This window comes from Poecile atricapillus, chromosome 1 (genome assembly GCF_030490865.1).
Source record: "Poecile atricapillus isolate bPoeAtr1 chromosome 1, bPoeAtr1.hap1, whole genome shotgun sequence".
Taxonomy (NCBI): domain Eukaryota; kingdom Metazoa; phylum Chordata; class Aves; order Passeriformes; family Paridae; genus Poecile; species Poecile atricapillus.
Genome location: NC_081249.1, coordinates 67,914,744 through 67,936,541, shown reverse-complemented (window position 1 = coordinate 67,936,541; position 21,798 = coordinate 67,914,744). Strand labels below are relative to the sequence as shown.

General features: G+C 37.4%; 1 protein-coding gene across 5 annotated transcripts in view; it reads right to left on the bottom strand.

The window, feature by feature from the left end:
• Positions 1–21,798, bottom strand: part of N4BP2L2 (NEDD4 binding protein 2 like 2) — a 40,312-nt gene that overhangs the window by 1,052 nt on the left and 17,462 nt on the right. For 3 of the 5 annotated variants that reach the window (XM_058843895.1, XM_058844069.1, XM_058843988.1), the window contains 4 exons: positions 8,444–10,215; positions 5,951–6,036; positions 5,321–5,366; positions 3,602–3,788 (listed from right to left, as the gene is read on the bottom strand). In XM_058843895.1, coding sequence (XP_058699878.1) covers positions 3,634–3,788; positions 5,321–5,366; positions 5,951–6,036; positions 8,444–10,215 — 2,059 coding nt within the window. In that variant the 3' untranslated portion in view covers positions 3,602–3,633. Of the gene's footprint in view, positions 1–3,601; positions 3,789–5,320; positions 5,367–5,950; positions 6,037–8,443; positions 10,216–17,877; positions 17,903–21,798 lie in introns of those variants that run through there. The other 2 variants (XM_058844150.1, XM_058844317.1) reach the window with 2 other exon arrangements.

The following is a 21,798-nucleotide window of genomic DNA, read 5'->3' as shown; positions in this document are numbered from 1 at the left end:
AGTTCCACAGTACAGACCAAAAACTTTTGGATGTCTTCATGCATTAGATGTTAGAGCTGAACTGCCTTGCTCAGAAACATTACAGCCAGCAAAGTGAAGTGCTGGGAATAGCACAGCCAGGGAAAGGAGGAGCGATAACACATGGTATCAAGAGATTTGTCCCATCAAAACCACACCCTTCAGGACTGTTGTGTAAGAAGTATTTCTGCAGGGAGTTACTGACTGCTGTACTTCAAAAGAAACATGCCAGCTTCCGCTTTGCAGTAGTCTTGCAGATAAATACTTGAACAGACACATTTGCATTGTACTGGCATCTGTGAGTCCTGGTCTAAGAAGAATTTCTAGGCACCAAAAATGATGCTGCTTTCACTGACCTCAACATTTCTCAAACTGAGAACTATTGCTTAATCTCCAGAAAAAATACTGATGTGCTGCCAATGCTGCAATAAGGAGCTCTCACAAAAACTTGAGATTAACCCTGTGTTTTCACAGAGAAACATTGTTTACCCTCCCATTGAAATAAAATCACCCTTACACAACATGAATACAGAAGCATGTTCATCTGGCTAACAGATTAATTTGCACTTGGCCAGGAGTGCTCAGTTTGCTTTCCAATCTAAAGGGACCAAAGTGATCATATTAGCTCTCCCTTGATTTCCTATTATTTTAAAATCTTTTTGTAGGAATATCTCAGTTTTCCTAGTTTTTTATTTTCCCCCTGACATTTGAAGGAATTAATTCCATTTCAACATTTATGGTTGTTCACTTGAGCAGTTTCACAACCACTCTGGGACATTGTTCTTGTCAAGCCTGCTTTAATCAGCAACCAGAGGGGAATTATTTTGTGGTGAGGCAAGGCAACCTTACCCCTCAAAGCCAGGGGCACCATCCATCAGGAAAACTCACCTGTCTTTTACATGCAGAAACTGTGAAAGTACTGGAATACTCACGTGGGGTCTGAATTACCCAGTATCCTGTGCCTGACAGTGAACATGAAAACCCTAAGACATGCTTCTTCCTTTCCACATACTGGTTTAACTCTTTTAACATCCTACATTTGTAAAATCTTAAAAGAGGAGTCCACCTGAAGGCTTGGTTGCAGAATACATGGTGCCTGATATCAGAGCTGCCCAGACAGGACACCCTGCACATCCTCTCCTTGTATCTGCAGCAGCACGACCTCATCTGCTCCCTTGCTCCAGCCGTGGCACTGAGCTGGACCTTACAGCATCTTATCTAAATTCCTCAGTCCAGCAGAAGAGTATTGATTTGTTTGCTGTGGGGTTAATGAGTTAGATGATAGCCTTCATGTCAGCCAGCAAGTGCTGGAGCTGCTATCTGGAGAGGGGCTGGGAGAAAGGGCACTTCACACTTTGGGCAGAGGTTACCCATTGCATCAGCCTGGTCTGAGATGGCAGATCCCAGCTCCAGAGCAGCCTAAACCCATCTGACCTCTGGTGTCTCATCCTCTCCCTTCCAACAGCCTTCAGGACTTCCCCTGACACATTTCAGATGCAGAACTAAAGCAAAGCAAAACAAAACCCCCAACAAAACTCCAGCTGTATCATCCCATTCCGGCATAGATCTCACTGACCAAACCCTGCAGAGACACTGCAAGGCCTCTTTATAAGCTAAACACCGAAGGGAAGTCTTGTCTCGTGGCAAAGCCTGCATTGTTCTCAATAATATTCTATAGAACTAACACAAGCTGACACAGTACAGCATTAGACTGCAACACAACATAACAAACTGGGGTTTCCTGGCAGCAGACAGTGCCTGGGTCACAAACACACAGGGCTCTGGGTCATTTCTGCTGCACTCGTGACAAGCAGGAGAGGAAGAATGAAACAGTTTGGGGAGTAGCAGAGCAGACAGACAAAGGAAGTAAATCTGACGGGCAAAAAACAATTTGTTGGATTCAGCAACCAGATAAAGGTACAGACAATAAGGCAGGATAATCTGCTAGCATTTGTTTCTCCTTTCTTGAAGCACAAAAGGAAAAAGAAAAAGTTCCATATTTCACAATTTTCTCCCAGGAAGGTAACAAAGCTCTTCACATCTGTTTCTTTAGCATATAAACATTTAATCAATAACCTGGACATTTCTGGATAATAGCTTAGGATACAAACCCACGCAGACATCCAGTCAGGACCATAAACCAAAATCCTGCCTCTAGAGTGTTTGTATTTGCAATATTATAAATAAGCTTCTAAAAATTAGTAGCAGGTGTAGCCCAAGTATTTTGTGAAAATATTTTTTACTTGCTTACCCAATATTGTAGTATTTGATTATATGAGAGGAAAATACTGCTACCAGATGTTTTTGATGTTATTAATGATCTGTGCTGAGAGCACCCTGTGAGACCAGTGGTCTCTAGGCCACGTGGTTCACAGAGATCTCCCTCAACTTCCCACATTGGTATCTGGTATCAGCTAATCAGCCTGCAATGTCATTTTTGCTGTCAATGACATATAATCAAATTAAACCCCTTTCAAGAGGTTTCAATTCCAACCCAAACTATTCAACTACTTCCCCTCTAACACTAACATCCTCTATGAAAACTTCCATGTTCATAACACAGTGCACATCCACCTCCTTCACTTCTGCTCCAGCCATCGACTGGAGGCATGGTCAGGTCAGGCACAGGGCACCAGGTGACAAAGACTCACTGACCAGACCCCATATGGATGATATTCCAGCAGTCCTGTGACATCTGCATAGGAACAATTTAAGCCTCGGGATATGGAAGCTTTTTCTGGCTCAGTTTGCTCATGGTGCAAGTTATTCTATTCCACGTACCTCGGTTTATTTGTTTAAAAACTCCAGATTAATCCATTTTCCATTTTGGAAAGAACAACTAATGGCAAATGATAGAGAAGTTAAGCTAGCATTTTCCTGCTGGAACCCATAATCCTTCCTTCTTATCTCAGTCTTCCCAGAATATCTCTCATAAATAAACCAAACAAACTTTGCCAAGTTACCAAAGGGTTCAAAAATTCACAAGACAAGCAAGAACACGATAGCACACTTCATCACACTAAATGAAAACATTAATGAAAACTTAACACTTCAATATATGGAGTCTTACTGCGACCTCCTGCTACTGTTTCTGCACTGAAAAGCAGAACTGCTACTTTTTCATAACTTGGTGAAATACTGTTTTATTACTCATAGAGTTCATCTCATAATTAGACCCTTAATGGAGCCAGCATTACTCTCCACGCTGAAAAGCCAAGGAAAGTAGGACTGTGATGACTCATAACAGATTGCCACAGCAACCAAAATGGGAATAAATTCCAGGCATCCTACCCTGCTGCTTTCACTTCACCATCCATGTTTTAGATTTCAGAGGAAAAAATAAAATCATATGGTTTTACTAACAAAATACTGCCTTCTTTTTTTCCCCATTCAGGCTTGAAAGAAACAAAATCTGAACACCCCTTAATCCTAACTCAATTAAAACTCAAGTAAATTGGGGGATACTAAATGCAGCTTAAAAATTGTAACAAATAATATTCTTTAGATATTTGGTCAAATACAATAAAAAGATATTTGGTCAAATATAATAAAAGAGTGAAACATTCACAAGGTGACTGATTACCTGTTTGTTCATGTGGAATTTAAGACAGTAAATCACGACTGATGAAATGCAGCATCCAGACAGCCAGTGCAGGTTATGATGTTCTCTTCTATCACATCTTGACACAGATCCATGTCTGATAGTGTTTCAGAAGAGTCTTGATTCTCTTGGTGATTTTTATTTAGATCTTCAAGACTAATAATATCATCTAAAAAATAAAGAAATTACAAACTGCAGCCAAAACCACCTGAAATTACCCTACATAGTCTGTCATTTCTGTTGTGTCAGGATAAAGTATTTCTAGAACAAGCTTTTATTTTAACATAATCCTCTTGATTTTGCCTCCTAAATGGCCTATAAAATAAATGAAATATTTCAGTTTTGTCTCTTATAAGGGGTGGGGAGTGAGAGAACACCCATGCATGTGTGTGTCTATTCCCAGTCTTACACTGCCTCTCCAAAAGCAGCCTTTCTTCTGAAACAGGGGAACTTCTCTCCTATTTTAGACAGAAAATTCTACAAGCTTTCAGGAAACTACTTTTGTGTATTTTTAAACTTGTTGTCAGAACCTGTGAAATTTTACTGCATTAATATGGAAATTGTGAAAAGATAACGAACAACCTTATCCCATAACCTCCACACTGCAGGATTAATGTGTGCAGAAGTCCAGAGCTTCACATGAACCCTGATATCTCTTACTGCACAGGTGTGTGACCTCAAGTGCTGTTTGATAGCAGCTGAATGTGAGCCAGCTGTGCCCAGGTGGCCAAGAAGGCCAATGCCACCCTGGCCTGGATCAGCAGTGGTGTGGCCAGCAGGAGCAGGGCAGGGATGGTCCCCCTGTATTCAGCACTGGTGAGGCCACACCTCAAGTTCTGGGCTCAGTTTTGGGCCCCTCACTATAAAAAGACACTGGGGTGCTGGAACATATCCAGAGAATGACAATGGAGCTGGGGAAGGGTCTGGAGCACAAGTCTGATGAGGAGCAGCTGAAGGAGCTGGGGGGGTTTAGCCTGGAGAAGACTCAGGGAGATCTCATTGTTCTCCACAATTGCCTGAAAGGAAGGTGTAGCCAGGTGGGGGTCAGTCTCTTTTCCCAGGTAACAAATGACAGGACAAGAGGAAATGGCCTCAAGTTGCATTGGGGAGGTTTAGATTGGATATTAGGAAAAATTTCTTCACTGAAATGGTGGCTGGGCATTGGAACAGGCTGCCCAGGAAGTAGTGAAATCATCTCTGAAAGTGTTCAAAAAGCAGGTAGATGTGACACTGAGGGACATGGTTTAGTGGTGGACTTGGGCAGTGCTGGTTAATGGTTGGACTCGATCTTATAGGTCTTTTCCAACCTAATTAATTCCATGATTCTATTATTATGCTGCTAACTTTTAGTGATAATGAAGTTTAATTAACTTGAAGATACTCAACCTTTCAAGGAAGTCTCAAGAAGGACTATGTCATGCTAAACACCATTTTGATCTAGAATGGATAAACTTGAACTAGTTACTGGAATATTTCCATATGGAAAACTTTACAAGGCAACTTTAGCACTTAGATGAGGAAAAGTGAAGTGATGATAGCAACCATAGCTCTGTGGACCATGGACATGATCAATGGCAGCACAAATTCATTTATCACATCATTGTGCTTTTGCACAAAGAGGAGCGTTATCACTCACTGGTAATGAAAAAGCCTTTGATAAGAAGAATTTTACACAGTTTTCGTATCACAGAATAGACTTACCAGTCAAGCCATCACCATTCTGCAATCCGTTTGTTTTCTGTTTTTCCTAAAATAGATAACAATAGTCCAGCAAAAAGAAAGTATGTGACAAGAGATGTTATTTTGGGCAAGAACAAAGTCCATGCTCTATTTCATAATTACTAGTTCATTGTAATCAGGATTTTCTTGATTTCCACTACCAGGTAAGGACAAAAGTAACCTGTAAGTTAACACTTTCAAGCTAGACAAAGAGAATTATTTTTCCCACAGTCACGCAGAATAATTTCTCTGCTGCAGCTCTAGCAGAGGTGATGGAGAATGAGATTTGCTTAGATGATGAGAGAAAACTATAAGAAGGAAAACATCTGAATGATGGTAGCTTATACTTAATGAACATAGGTCAGGTCAAGACACAGGTATCAAAGTTTTTTCACCCTTTTTTTACCACTTTGCACACACTTCTGAAGTTGATCTTTCAAAACCTGAATGCTACCATGCCAATGAGCTGGTTTTAGAAATATTCAGAGGAGGACAGAAAACATCTGTCTCCTCATTGTGGATATTAAAGCAAATTTACTAACAAAGAACTGAAGAATTCCCCTTGGCACCTGAAATATTGGAAAGCCTTCCAAAATCCCCTAAAATTCATACCTCCACAGAGGTCTTCCACAGTAAATAGATCATCTTTGAAACTTTCCAGTCAAGGGGAACTATATAATCATCTGGCAACAAGGATTCTGCAGAAGAAAATATTTTTTGCAGTTGAGTGTTCAGATCTCTCCACAGCCAAAATATATCACTGAACTACAATTTTTGCACATGTCATTTATATATATATATTTAAAAATCATATAATTAAATAAGCCAGTAGCAAAATCAGAATTTTAAATTTCTAGAATCTAAGGCCAGTGCACTAGAGAGGAAAGGGGGAAGGAAGGAGATTTGGGTTTGGTTTCTTTATTTAGACAAATCCCACCATACTTTAATTTCCCCCACATACTGACCATAAAAATATGGGCACACAAGAAAAATAAAGTTTTCAGACAATAAATTAAAAGAAATAGAATTAAATAACAACTTTCAAATTTCAAAATGCTTAATTATAAGCATTTGTGCACCATCAGTAGAGAAGCTGCTTCCTAAAATATTTTAACTCCGACATGGTTTAAAGAAGCTGAAAAGAGGTTCTTGAAAACTATCTGAAAAATATATTCCACACTAATATGAGAATTATATAAGCAAGACAGGCAATTAAGTCTTTCATTTATAAATAACTACAGACATTTGTTTACCAAAAATTTCCCCTCCAAAATTATTTCAATAAAGATTGACTTCAATTCCCAGTGTTATAAAATACCACTAAAATGTGTGCATCAATAAATAGTTGCCTGTTAATATAATGTATGCCACAAAAAAACCAAACCAGGATAATCTGTGGAATTTTAGGATTATAATAATAAAGGAGAATGTGACCAGCCAGGCACAATTCTGATGGGAAAACGCCAGCAGTCAGCAATCATAAGCTGGCAGAGCTTCAGAGAGATATCAGGGTGGGTTTGTATTTCTTAAAGGTTATTTCCAAAGGAAACTCACCTAAACTCCAGAGAATGTCACCTGTTACTGACTCAGAAAAGAAGGACATTTGGTTCACTAACCTACTGAATGTTTTTGAGTGCCTGGTTATTCTTTTTCTTTCTTGGAAGATGCCTGTTTTCAATTCATGGCCAACTCCCTCTAAGATTATGAAATTCAGCATCACAAATATGAAGATTCACCAAGTTTGGTGAAGAAAAATGTTTTCTAACAGTTGAGGACATCAACAGTACTTCCTTGATTCACTTCAGCTCTATATGGCAAGTTCTTTGTTGCGTGGTGCCAGATTTAGGTAAACCAGCACTACAGGTCGGTCCTTTAGGGACCAAGCCAAGTAATGTTTCCTGTGATTTGCATCACTGTTTGGCAAGTGGCATTGCCATCAACTTCTGAAAAACAACAAGGAATCCTGAGGTCAGTTTGAGCAGATAAACAGACATAAGCTACTCCTCAGTTGTCAGATTAAAATTTTCTTATGAAAATTCATGCTTAACTTTAAATTCTAATAAAACAAACAAATGTAAAGGTATACTGAAAAGCTGGTCTGTGTTTTTTAATCCTTTTGCTTGGCTAAATGAAAGTTACAGTTTCTCCACTAAATTTGGACTTAAGAAACTGAAAAGCATTATGCACAGAGAATATGGCTCTTTCAGCAGGTGTTCTAGGGTGATTTCCATGCAAAACTCTGATGTTGTCACTAGTTATCAGCTCTCTGGGATTACATTAGCCTGCAGTATACTAGGAAATGAAGGTTTCACCTTCATTTCACACCCAATTCCTCTGAGGACTGATCATCTTTTACCTGCTAACTTAAGATTACTAAACTGAAAGTACAAAAATCTGGAGCTCTGGAAGGCAAATATACAACACTGGGACATTTATTAATCAGGCACACTTAAAAAGAAGACATTCACTATCAGAAAACATCTCATAAGTCTGATACTCAATTTTAAACTAAATTAGATTTTGGGAAAGATTTTCAACAGCATCTAAGCCATGTAAGAGTGTATGAAAATTTTACTAAAAAAAAAGAAAGTTACTATCTGGAATATAAAACCAAATATGCAGCCTTTTTTATAAGAGGACACATTTTGTACCACATTTTCATTTAGTTCCATAATCATCACAGGAAAGTCTTGCTCAGTAGGATGTATTAAAACATCATTTAATTCTGTAATCAACACAGCAAAATCTTACTAGGATATATTAAAATGTCAGCAAGCATTTCATGTTTGGATTTAAAGTCTGTCTTTGTTTTTAAATTTAAAGTTTGTTTTTGTTACTAAAACGACTGCAAATACAAGGCCAAATCAAAAGCTCCTTTGACAGAGACTGAGGATTTTAGGTAAAAACTATCACCAAACCAGGAGTAATTTATTTCAACAGGATTAATATTTAACTAAGAACAGCAACAAAAATTAGTTTTTAACCATAGTCTTTTCATTTGTTTTTTGGTTTGAAGGGAGTGCTTTGTTTTTTGCTTGTGATTCTGAGGGGGTTGTGAGGTGTTTTTTTTAATTTTACATAGGAATAGTAAGAAAAGCATTATACCCAGTGGAAGACCTGGAGAACCAAAGAGCTGCACAAGTTGAAAAGCAAATCCTAATGATAAAGGAAGTCCCAGAAAACTGTATTTCATATCTGCATCTTGATAATCTTCAAGCTGTGATGCCTCAGAGTCATCTGATCCATTTGCATTTTCACTGCAGCTTGCCAATGTGTTAGAATCTTCTAGATATTCAGAAACAACTTTAACAGAAGACAGAATATCTGGTTGGCCATTTGTAACCTCTGAAGAAGTGTGTTCACTCTCGTCCTCTTTTTTATTAACTACCTGTTGTGGCTGAAGAGTTGTAGCTTGCTTCTCCTTTGTTTTGGAATCTACACAAACCCTGGAGGCGTATTTTGATATAGGAGAACATTGTCCTGAATGAATGTAAGAAATATTATATAATAGGGCACCTGCATCCGGAGTGGGTAAGGAATATTCTTGCAATGCATGGTCCTGTTCATGTGCTTCTCCACAGTTCTCGCTTACCAAGTGGTTTTGCCTCACTTCCAAAACACTATTTTGAGGAATATCTTCTCTTATACAGGCATCCTTCCCTCCCTCTGCATGACCAAAGATCTGTCTTGGTAGGTTAAACTTTGGTGCTAAGTTGACAATTCTTCTGTATCTCTTCCTCTTCAACATAATTGGTGTAGTATCAATTGGCACATTTACTTCACTTGAACCCTGCATGAAGGTAGCCCTGGCTTCCACTAGGGAATCAAAGTACATTTTACCAGTTGGAGACACAGACAGCCCATTGCTTATTACATTGTCAGCTTCCTCAGTTTCTGTTTCATGATGGTTCTCCTTTACCAATCCCTCATGTGACTGATAGCAGTTTAGCTCTGCTGAACTGTTTGTGTGAGTCTGTTTCCTCACTTTTTGAGATCTTTGTTCACTTACAAATTTATCCTCAGAGCAAGGAGAGAGAGAAACTTGAGTATTGAAGCCCATCTGCAACTCCTCAGTAGACAAATTACTTGAAAAAAAAGCCCAGGCATTGGAGCTAGTCTCTTCTGGTTTTAATGGACATTTGCCCTCTGTGTTATCAGACATGTCATCAAGTACAACTGAATTGTAACACTCAGAGATTTCTTTTTCTTCACTGTTTAGAGTTACCAGCTTGGCTTCCAAGTCAGGTTCACATGTAATTTGACATGATCCCAGTTTGTTTTCTGTGCTTAACAATGACATATGACAAATTTCTTCAGACATTTCTTCAGAAATGCCTTCTGTTTCCTGGATGGAATTTTTATCATTGGTTATGGTTAGGAAACTGCAGAGATTGTCTTTGCCCCTTAGCTTTGCTTCCTCATCTAATCCATTTTTGGTTAGGTTTTCAGTACAATAAGGTTTTACATCTTTCAAAAGCAAACCGTCACTTTCTACAGGCAATTCATTTTTCCATGCACTATTTGGCATCACTGAGACCTCAGGCACAGTGACCAGAAAACTCTCTCCTGGAAATCCTGCAGCTTCCTTTAGGCTTTCATCACCACTCTTAGGCTGCTCCTCACAAACTGTTATTGGATCCTCTGGGTCTTTGCTGAATGTACTCAATGATTTTTTGTTTTCTTCTTCCAAGTCATCCTCTTCACTTTCTGATCCATCGTGGTCACCTGGAATTGGATGATGAGCTACTCCACATAACATTTTCTTTGTAATTTCTGTAAAATTACTTTTCATTGTTTTGTTTCTTTTTCTCTTTTTCTTCTGTTTTGCTTTTGTTAACAGGTATCCAGGGTTCTTGCTCAAATGTGTTCTTGTCTCCCTATGTGAAAACAAAGAGGATCAAATGTAAAACTCCTAACAAATAAAAAAAACAAAGCCCCACTAAATTAGAGCAATAATGTATTCATGGTGATCAATTTGAAGAATAGGTACCTTATGTTACTATGATGATCAAACACAGACTATTTGCTTTTTTCAATAGATATGATCTCAGATAACACCTTCTTTTGATTAAACAAATGCTTGATCAATACAATTCAGGACAATGCTGAACATTTAAATCTGTTTAAGTAAACCCAGCTGCCATCTCAATAACTTTGCTTTACAGAAAGTATCACAAATCATCATTAGACCAAACATCATGTTTCTGGATGTCTTTCTAGCATGATGTTTGAATAATAGATCCTGAAGAGCTGGTGCTATTCTGAAATGTCATTAAATGCCATGAGGAGCAGAAAGGTACAAGTAGAGGAAAATGCCATCTGTTAAGATCAAATACTCAAATTCAAAACATACTTACCAAAATCCAAATAATGTAAAGCTACAGTGACTACAGCAACTCTGATATTTACTGTTCAATATATGAAGTGTTGACTCATACATATTTGGAAGAAATATTTCACACTTTATTACCAACAAAATAATACACTGTAGAAAAATTAAGATGCTGTAGGAAAAATAACATGTTTATTTTCAGTTAATTTTTTAGCTCTTTTCAGAACATCATATTTATTTTGTCTGAATTACTCATCAAATTTAACAGAAAGCAGCCCTGTCTTCTCTGAAATCTTGACATTGGTCCATCAGCCAGCTAACCCTGAAATGAAAACTTTTAAGAAAAGCCCAGTTCAGGATTCCATTCAGGACCCTAACATCTCCCTTTACAATTCTGCAGAGATGAGATTTTCAGAGCTAAGTTTGATTGATAAATCTTTGTACCAAAGACCTGTTCCTTTTCTGTAATTCTTCGCTTTTTCGCAATCCTTTGTTTGGGATGGTACTTCAGACAACACACTAAGGCAAAGCAGAAGCTAGAATTATAGGGTAAAATTAGTTGATTTTGGGGAATGCATACGTAAAATTACCTGCTTTATTAAGTGTTATATTCTGAAATTCTTGAGAGAAACAATACAAAACTAACAATAAAAGGGTGACTGTCAACGTAGAGGGAAAGCTGATCACTAGGAGGCAGCCTGGGAACTAATGGGAATCCTATGGGAATCTATCCTTACCCTTTATTCATTCTTAAATTTATTCAGTCTTAGTCTCTAATAAGTTTTTCCTTAATTTAGACTCCACAAAGTAAACCCTCCCAGTTCTCTGCAAAGGACAGCAGCAGCCTTTTCAGCATAGCAATGAAGTTTGCTGACTGCAATAGGATTCAGAAGTCTTGGTGCCTTAATATTGCTGCAAAGGGCACTACAGATCTCCATAGGGATCTTGTTGGAAAGCACATAAAATGTATTTCCCTCTAATAGCATCCAGATTAGAAATCCAATGAAGAAACGAGATTTTCTTCAAATGTTGGCATTTAAGTCCAAATGGTGATTTTTCTCCAAGTGATGGAAACTGACGTCTCCTTTTCCAGATCTGTGTATTTTTGATACAGTGCCCTGTGGTTTAAGTGGGAATGTCCACACCACCGATGACTGAAGTTAACCAAGAAAAATTCCATATTGAATTCTATTCACAATACACTCCACAGTCAGCAACATGCCTCCTATCTCTCCAGAAAACAAGACACAGGATGCCAAAGTTTTAGGATTAAATACACCTTATTTGTCTATTGAAATAAATGATATCAAAGTGAAGTACCTGTAATAGTAGCTGGAGAGATTTACTTTCTTATCCCACATACGCAGAAATCATATACTAATCCAAGATTTTATCTTAAATCTTAACATTAACTTTCTTCTTTGGTGAAGAAAATTCAGAACTGGAAAGTGGTTTTAGACAAGGAAATTCTCTGGAGTTTTCAGGTTCAGAAAACCACTTACCAGTGAAATAGAAAATAATGTCCCAATTTTAACGGCTTTTAATGTAGTAGGGAATAAATCATCAGACCTGTGCACCAATTCCACAAAGAATTTATTGTACCTAAAAGTCCTTGTGCTGCCAGAACAATTGCAGAAATGACAACCAAAGTATCTACATCAGCACTGGCACAGGAAAAGAATTAACTTCTCCAGCCTTGATACTATTGTAGCTAAATTTTGCTTATCACTCACTTCTGCCAGATGTGAATTTGTACTGCTGCTGCTGGAAATGAACTTCCCTAATACTGGTGCAAGCATGTTTCTGATGTCTAAGCCCTGACATATCTGACAAGACTTTCAGGCCAATTCGGACAGAAACTTTCTTAGGCTGGGATGTTGCATCAAAGGGTATTGCAGAAATGAGGGAAAAAGTCTTAAAGGTCTGCACAGTTTTTTAGTCTCCTTAATGTTAATTCTGAATCAGGAAGGAAAATCACAGTGGATGTGATTCACTTTAGAATGCAAGAATAGAAAAAGACACATTCACCAAATAGTGGGAAAAGAATCCCCTGGATGATCCAGAAAAACTAACAGGTAGTACTGCATTGAAATTGTTGCATGTCAAAATAATAACAAATGCAAATGTTGGTCCAACAATCCATTGGTTGATTTAGCATACCTGAATATGACCATGAATAGTGACATTCAACAGTTTATCATAAATAAAACTATGTAATTTCTGTGCTTTCAAAATACAGAGATTTTATAACAGTTCAAGGAAATTAGTTTTCTAAAGATTTGAATTTCCTAAAGAAATTACTAAAGCAAAAAAGAAAGTGATGAAGCATTAAGTGTAGAATAATAAAATGTATTATTCTTCATGGTTCTAGGTAACTTTTGTTTTTCAAATGATTCTAAGAAAATTCTACTCCAAGGAAATATTCTAATGCACTGTAATGGCATAGCTAAAATTTCCAACTTGGGGTATAACTCCATATAATGTTAAAGTTTCTGCATTTAATTAAGCAAACTGTCTACTAGTTTTCATATTATTTATCTTAATTTCTCCTCTTTTAGTCCACCTGCATGCCTTCTGAGAGTTTCTCATACTGTAAAACCACATGGCATACAACCACTGAGAAAATGCAAGAACCAGCATGGAGACAGACTTCTCTTCCTTACAGGGACATTTGCTAGTGAGCCCTTATTAAACCCAGACAACACATGCAAAAGGGAAAAGAAGTTCCCTTTTATTGGTATTTAAATTTAGCTACATATTATGCATTTAGAAACCTGGTTAGTAATAAAAAGACCTGAAAAAATATAATGGTATCTTTATTGCAACAGGAAATCCCCTTCTGTAACATTTTTAAATTTCTCAGCTTACTGTTAGACAATACTAAAAGCTTTTTGTCATAACTCTGTTACATGTGACTTTAAGGTTGTACCCTACTGCTCAAAGTAGCACTGACCAGCTTGACTGAGAGTCAGCACTCAGACAACACTTGCAACTGGAGAAACAAACGCATTTTCACTGAACCAGAACTCACTAACTAATTAAAGCAATTAGATTTTTTAGCAATTGCTGAAAAATGGCAAAACCAAAAGAGTTACTTATTTGCAGTTGTACAGACTTCAGCTCCAGCATGCATCTAAGGTGATATCTGCTTGATACAAAAAAATGCCTGCAGTCACTGCTGCAATGAAATACAGGATAGAATCACTGGTCATTTAGGTTGGAAAAGATCTCTGAGATCATTGAGTCAAACCATTAACTCAGCACTGCCAAGTCCATCACTAGACTATGTCCCCAAGTGCCACATTCACATGTCTAATAAATACCTCCTAAATGACTCCACCACTTCCCAGGGCAGCCTGTTCCAATGCCTGACCACCAGTAAAGAAATGTTTCCTGATCATCAGGCAAGATAGAGGAACAGATAAATTTAAAATCCAATTGTATATGACATTTAGCAATGAGGTGCATGGTCTTTCAGAAATGTATGCCATCATTAATATCCAAAGTCTCTGGACTGCATTTTCAACACAAAAAGACCAGCTTGCTTAAGATGGCATTTACTGGCATGCACTTTACTTTCCCCATCTGGTAAGTCCAAGTACATTCTTGAATTCCTTGTGATCTAATTTTGCTTCAGAAACAACTAAAAATTAAACTTACTATTTTGGAATAATAAAAAAAAAAGCCAAGGTACCAGCCTTTTTGTTACATATCTTGCCTTTAACATCGAAATGAGTGATAAAGATCTAATTCTGCAAAACCAAATAGAGACTGGGTTATATTATCAGGTGATCACACACCTGGAAAAAACACAAAATGTGCCAGCATTACTGGGCTTCCTGAAAGTTGAAATCCCATTGGACAGCTAAGCATTCATCTTAGCACTTTGCTGCTGAAGAAACACTTTGTCACCCTTTCCTATTTCGCTCCAGATGTTGCCCTTGCACTTCCACTATGGTCTTTTGCTGGCTCTACCACTCTCCTTGTGAGTGGATTCACCTGCCTGACCCTGCATCAAAAGAAAAGAACTACATACTTCATTGTTACGCTCACTTAAGTCTCCAAAGCAAGAAGTAAAAAGAGTGTCTAGCTAAGACAAAGAAGTGGTTGGTGGGAACAAGTGAGTACCTTCCACAGCAATACGCCAGGTTGCCTCACAGCAAGGAAATTTAAGACAAATGGTTTGTAAGAAATGTTTACACATTACAGTGTTGCAAATTAATTCTCTCTGCCCTAAATAAGTAAAGATCCTACTAACTGAATTAAATTTGAAGTAACTCAGTATTAATTTTTCTTTTGTCTCTCAGCAGCATTGCTGAGACGGGGGGTGAGATTTAAGTACCTTTATAAAATAAACTAATCTATCACAATGCTCAGAAAGCTGGTCCAATCTTACTATTTTCTACAGGAGTAATGTATATACAGTTCTGTGCAATGTATAATCAGTCATCAGACTGCTGTCCTGTTATAGTCCAGACACAAAAGACCTGGATCTATAGAGTACACAGAGAGTATCATACAATTGATCTGATTAAAACATGCCTTTAGGATCTGTTCATTTAATCAAATACATGGCAAAATGCAAGCACTTTACTTTCCAAGGTTAGAAACCCAAACAACCCACCCACAAAAACTCTCACATTCCTGAGGTAAAAACAATTCAGTTTCAAATGACAGTCCTTTCACTCCAGAGAAATTTCAAGTGGGGTGACTTTACTGATCTTTGTCCTGCCTGGTCATGAAAGTCATGAATAGCTTATGATTTAAATGTCCTATTTTGTCTCCTTAGTCATAGAATATGCAGATCAAGATTAAAGAAATCTATCCTGAATATACTGTTTGATACATATGTTTATGTGTACTGAATATATTTGTGCCTAGCATGGAACATCTACCTTCTGAACAAGTGAAACAAAGCCTGCTTCAACCTCCTCTAGATACCATAAATATCTTACCTGACACAATTCAGAGCTGAGAAGAAAAACAAAACAACTCCCTCAGCAATAGACGGACTGATGGATGCCAACAGATGGAAAAGAGGTGCCATTTTTTTCTTTGACTAAATTTTTCTGCACTCTTAAGTACAGCTTGGTGTTAAAAAGCAGGTTAAAGTGAAAAAAGAACAACACGAAACACTCCAAGCGATCTGATTACATCTTAAGGGGATGTACTTACAATACAGAGAAAAAAATACTGCAGTTTCATCATCAGCCTCTCCCCCATGAAGGCTCAGAAGATCAGTTTTAAGTTTTGGCAACATTTAGTCTCTTGAAGAGAACATGATGGGCAGAGATGCCAATGTTACACACTGCAAGTACAGCATCAATCATCTTGCCATGCTCTCTAAAGTTACTTTTCAAATAAATGTTTTAAGCAGGAAATAAAAAGACCCACATACTTTGATACATGATCCTAGCACCAGAACATAGATGACAGACATCATAACAAGATGCAAAGATAAGCAAGTACAACAAAAGGGTTTTAAAAGTAAAACTGAGATTTACAGGGGGGAAGTGTTGACCTTTCTTACCAATGCACATTCACACTAAAAACAAAATGTAAAATGAAATTTGAGCTGAGACATAAGCAAAAGCAAGTTGAAGAAAAATATGGGTGGGGGGGACTAAGGAAGCAACAGGGGCATAATGAGAGCAGAATTAAGTATTTGGAGATTAGTAATAAACTATTCCTTGATAGGAATTTTCAAAGAAAGTCAACAGATTTTAGCTGTGTTTAAAGTAACTTCAACTCGCAAAATTATAGCAAAGACATAACTATCCACCAAAGCACAGATCATAATTCTGGAACAAAAGCATGAGTTTTAGTAACACAAGAAGATACTGCAAACTTCAGGAGGAAAAAAAAGGATGAAGACAAATACACTGTACAACACAAAATACTCCTTTTAACAGAACAAGAAAAAAATTCAAAAGGACAGCTTAGGGGGTGGGGTCCTATATGCTCAGCTTTCAAATCAGCAAGGGTTTGGACTGAGGCATTTAAAAATTAGAGAACAAGGTGTAGCTCTCCACACAAGTTTATAATGAAGGGAAGAAAATGGACAGAGGAGATGGATCCAGAGTTATGAAGACAACTGAAATAACAAACACACAGGACTCAGATGAGAAAAAAGCAGTTCAAGAATATACAAAAAGGGGGTGAGGGAAGCTACAACAGGAAAACAGTGAAAGAAAACAGTATCAGCAAATACTAAGTAACCAGCCTCTAACCTAGATTATAGTAACATTCAAATTGAAATACTGGTAACTGCAGACAATGTTCCTATTCAGAACTTCTGCTCCATGTGTCGCACTCATTCAGTGCATCTCAAATGCTCTGTGAAATACTGAGAACTACAGAGCATTCAGATAAAATGCACATTCTGTGGATCTTACTACACCTTTTTCAACAAATCTCCATACTTCATCATGCTAGCATCACAACTTTACTATTTCCTCATACTACACTTTGGTATTTACTTATTTCCCTTTGTAAAGGTCTTTTACCAAAGGGCCAGAGACATACGAAAAACATGATGAATTATTCCCTTAAAGATGATTACTTTTTATAAAAGAGCTCTGTATTATTCCTAGGGTGTTGGGGATGAATAGATGCAGAAAACTGTCTTTCAATTCTGCAGTTTAGTGAGCATCAATAGAAATTTGTCTTTGGAGAGAAAATAAGAAACTACTTTAGATAAGCACTAATATATGCAATTATTTTCAAGTTCTGAAAAGACAATACAGCTAACAAATGGACACAGAGACAGAAAAGGGAAGTAGCTAAAGGTGTTGTCAGGAACCTGTGAGCAACTCTGCCAACAAGGCTAGGAAACAACATAACCAGAATAAAAGGTACAGCCAGTTTTGCTGCTATTTAAAACCAGAAACTTAGTGTCCATCTGAGAATAAGAACAGCATCACAGCTAGCATCCAACACCCTGAGACCAGGCAGCACTTCCATTAGCGATTTAAAACTCTGATAGGTAAGGGCTAACTCTTCTGATACTATGCACACTGCTCTCACTCCATCACTTAAAACAGAATAACTTTTTGTCAGATCTCTGGAGATCATATGGTCCAACCTCTGCTCAAAGCAATATCATGACCTTGTTGCTCAATGCCTTGTCCATGTAAATTTTGAATATTCCAAGGAGGAGATTACACAGGCCATTATCCAGTACAAATTTCCCATGTTGCAACCTCCACCCATTGCTTCTCACCTAAGAGGACCTAGAACCAAGAAAGGCACCTAAGTATTAATTATTAGAACCAAGAACCCAGTTTAGACAGCAGAAACAAAGCAGTAACAGAATGAAACACAACGCTCTGCCGTGCACATATTACATACAAAGAATTACATTTATAATCCTGTGTATCATGATTTTTTTGCTGCACTGCCATAAGCACAGTCTCCATAAAGTGAAGAATAATGTTCAATAGTCACTGAGTATTTAGCACATGTAAGCAAATAGCTGCAAAGAGCCACAAATGCAGTTCAGACATACAGACCTGACCTGCTTCAGGCAGACCATTCCATGTCTATACTTTTTGTAAAGCACTGCATCCATCTTACAGGCTACCAGGAAAAATGCTAAATGAGGGAAAGTAATGGAGTCAATCCACTCCTAAGCCAGGTTCATGGCCCTTCAGAAACTATTAATGGTTAAGAGCAAGATGTGGGATAGGCTGTTCGGTAAGTCTTCTCATAGACTATAATAACCTATAATACAGGCTACCCAGACCTAGGGCAAATGAATCAAGGAAAAAAAAAATAAAAATTACAACTATCATGAATAATACAACAGCCACACAGGATTATGGCCTTAAGACTGATTTGTACATGATACAATACATCCCTTAGAAATAAGCAAATGTTTACTCAGTAAGCTAAAGCAGCACTTCTTAGTCTGTTTGCAACTTAGAAAGAGATTAAAACAACGTCCATGACAGAATTCAGCTTTTTTAAAATCAGTATTCAGAAAACATGCAACTACATGTTCCAAAAGAAAAGTTAAAAAAAACTATTTAGAATCACTAAAAAGACTACAAGTACAACTGATATTTTTTTGTTTGTTTTCAGTTTTCATGGATGTAATATATTCTGGCTTGGCACAACATGATATTGTTACAAGAACACTATAAATCAGTAAAGTACACATGACATGGTCAAGGACTGCCTGCCTACCAGAGAAAGGAAGCGGCAGCATTATCAGCTAAACGGAAACTGCAAAGACCAATTCCAGACAAAACACTTCAATGCTTTTATTATCCTTGATCTAGAATTACACTGACAGTCTACCTCAAGCAAAAACCACCATTTGCAGCTTCTCCATTACTACAGAAATAAATTAAGACAAATTTGAGATGATGAGACCTTGACAAACTGTTACTTTTTTTCAAAATAAAACCAATTATGCTTTCACACATTTTTCCGTGAACTCAAAATAAGCACATTTACAGCTAGTTTAGCCAATTAGCCTATAAAAAGAAAAAAACTCCACAACAAATTTAATGATGTACAAGATTTTCACCTAGAATATTAATAGAGAGCTTTAATCTCTGCTCCTGCTTTTATTTCAAAAGGACAAGAACATAAACACTAAAATGAGACAAGCAACACTCTAGAAACACTGAAAGGAAATATTTCTACATCTGATCCACAAGAAATATCTGATCACTTAAAATGAGGGCTTTCAACTTCATTTCAACACTGTCTTTAATGCTTTTTACATGGAATTGTAATATGTGTGTCTGTCCTTCTGAAGTTTCAACATATACCTAGTCACCTCATCTCCATGATATACCAGCGCTGAGCAAAATTATTTCCTCCAGAAAATATGATTGCTAGGAGAAAGCAGCAGTGTAAACTACGTCACACACAAATGTGAGAATTCTTCTAATTCACTGAGAATGAATCTTACAGTTTAGCTAAAAGAATACCAACAGTCTAAATTACAACAGGGAAGACACACAGAACAATTAAATATGAATGTTATGGGTCCTATCTCAACTAGAAAAAGCCTTGTTTTCAGTTATCTATTAGCAGAGAAACAACCATCTCTGCAAAAGGTTTCAAGAGACAGATGACAAAAAAAAATCTTGGCCTTCTTAAACACAAAAGGCTTAAAAAACTAAGCATCATGGCAAACTAGATTAAAACTATCCTCAAGAGGATATGGCTAAGAACAGAAGACAGGATTCCTCACAGGAGACCATTTAACAACACATGCTAAAAAATTAGCAGTTACACCAGGTTGTCATGGTTTACCCCCAGGTGTTCTATCAGCCCCACATAGCCCCTCACTCAACTCTCTCCTGGTGGAATGAAGGAGAGGATCAGAAAGGTAAAAGTGAGAAAACTCATTGTTTGAGATAAAGACAGTTTAACAGGTGAAGCAAGAGCTGCACATGCAAGCAAAACAAAACAAGGAATTCATTCACCACTTCCCACAGGCAGGTAGGTGTTCAGCCATCTCCCAGGAAAGCCAGGCTCCATCATGTAGAACTGTTACTTCAGAAGGCAACCACCAGCATTCCAAACCCCCTCACTCCCCTCCTCTTCCAGCTTTATATACCAGGTATGATTCCTTAAGGTCTGGGATCTCCCTTTGGTGAGCTGTCCCAGCTGTGTCCTGTCCCAACCCCTTGTGAGCAGCAAAAAGACCTTGATGCTGTGTAAGCACTGCTCAGCAGTAACAAAAACACCCCAGGGTTATCAATACTGTTTCCAGGGCAAATCTAAAACATAGTCCCAGACCAGCTATTCTGAAGACAACTAACTTTTTCCCACTCAAAACCAGCACACAGGTTTTTCAGGGTTTGGATATGGGGTGGTGATTTTTTTCTTGCCCATTCTAAATTAAAGCAGGTAAACTAATTCACCCAAAGAAATGCCAATGATAACTCTTGATAATTCAGGCAGTAAACCAATAAACCACGAAACAGCAGCTTAGATGAAGCAGTAAAACTAGAACCACTTTCCCCTATACAGCTGATGCTAAGTGGTCCGCTATATGAACCAATTTATGTATGTTCTAGAAATTAATTTTCATTTAAATTTCACGCTTAGAAAAGTTAAGTCTTAAATGTACTTACCAAATATCCAACTAGTTTCAAGTATGCAGGAGAAACTCAGGATTTGTATTTATAATATAGCAGTTCCATGCATTAATTAAATTTAATAAAGCCCCAACCTGACATTATTATTTCATGAGATATGACGAACTAGCAATTTATTAAAAAAGTGAACAATGGGTAACCTTCATTCTAGGTACATTAATAGAAGTGCTGTATAGGAAGTACAGACAGTAAGAATTTCCAGATCCCCTCCCTGTATAGCTGAGGAGCAAATTCTAACACTTCTGGGACATACTTGGTTTTGAAGGCATGAGAAATTCAGTACCTGTGACACGTATTTCACATAATTTTTTACCTATAAATAGTGTAGTGTAAAATCAGCTTCTGAGATATGTTTGTCTGTGAACTGTGCCATATCCTCATAAAATACGATTACACCATAAAACAGGGAAGTGTTACACTGACAGTAATTCCAGTGAGTTTTCACCTATCATGTCACTGTACTTACCTTAGAATACAGCTGTATAGATGAAGCAATTTACAAATGTTTGATACACAAATCACAAAACTTCCCTTTCCTCAGTGTCCTTTTCAAATAGCAGGCCTACTGATCAGCATGCTTAGCACAGCAAAAACACTCCCCTGCACCAATTATTAAAAAGGTAACACAAGGAAAGCTGCACTGTCTTAAAACAGTATGAATTAGTACCTATTCAAATAAAGACTGCTCAACAACCCCATTTCTATCTTCAATAATAAGCTCTTTTTTGCAATGCCTTACCACACCGTGTATTACATAAGCCTCAATAAATTTTATCATGTTAAAGCTTACAGTAAAATAGAGTAAATGGGTCTAAAACCTTTTTATCTCCCCCACACTTGAAAAGTGCTTTCATGTTTAAATATAAAAACTTTGGCATAATTAAAGTATTACTGAGCATTTACAATGATATCCATGATTCTTTTGAGACATGAAAAAAGATAACAATAAAAACTAAAATACAGTAGGATATTTGATATGAATAAGACAATGAAGGAAGATAATATAG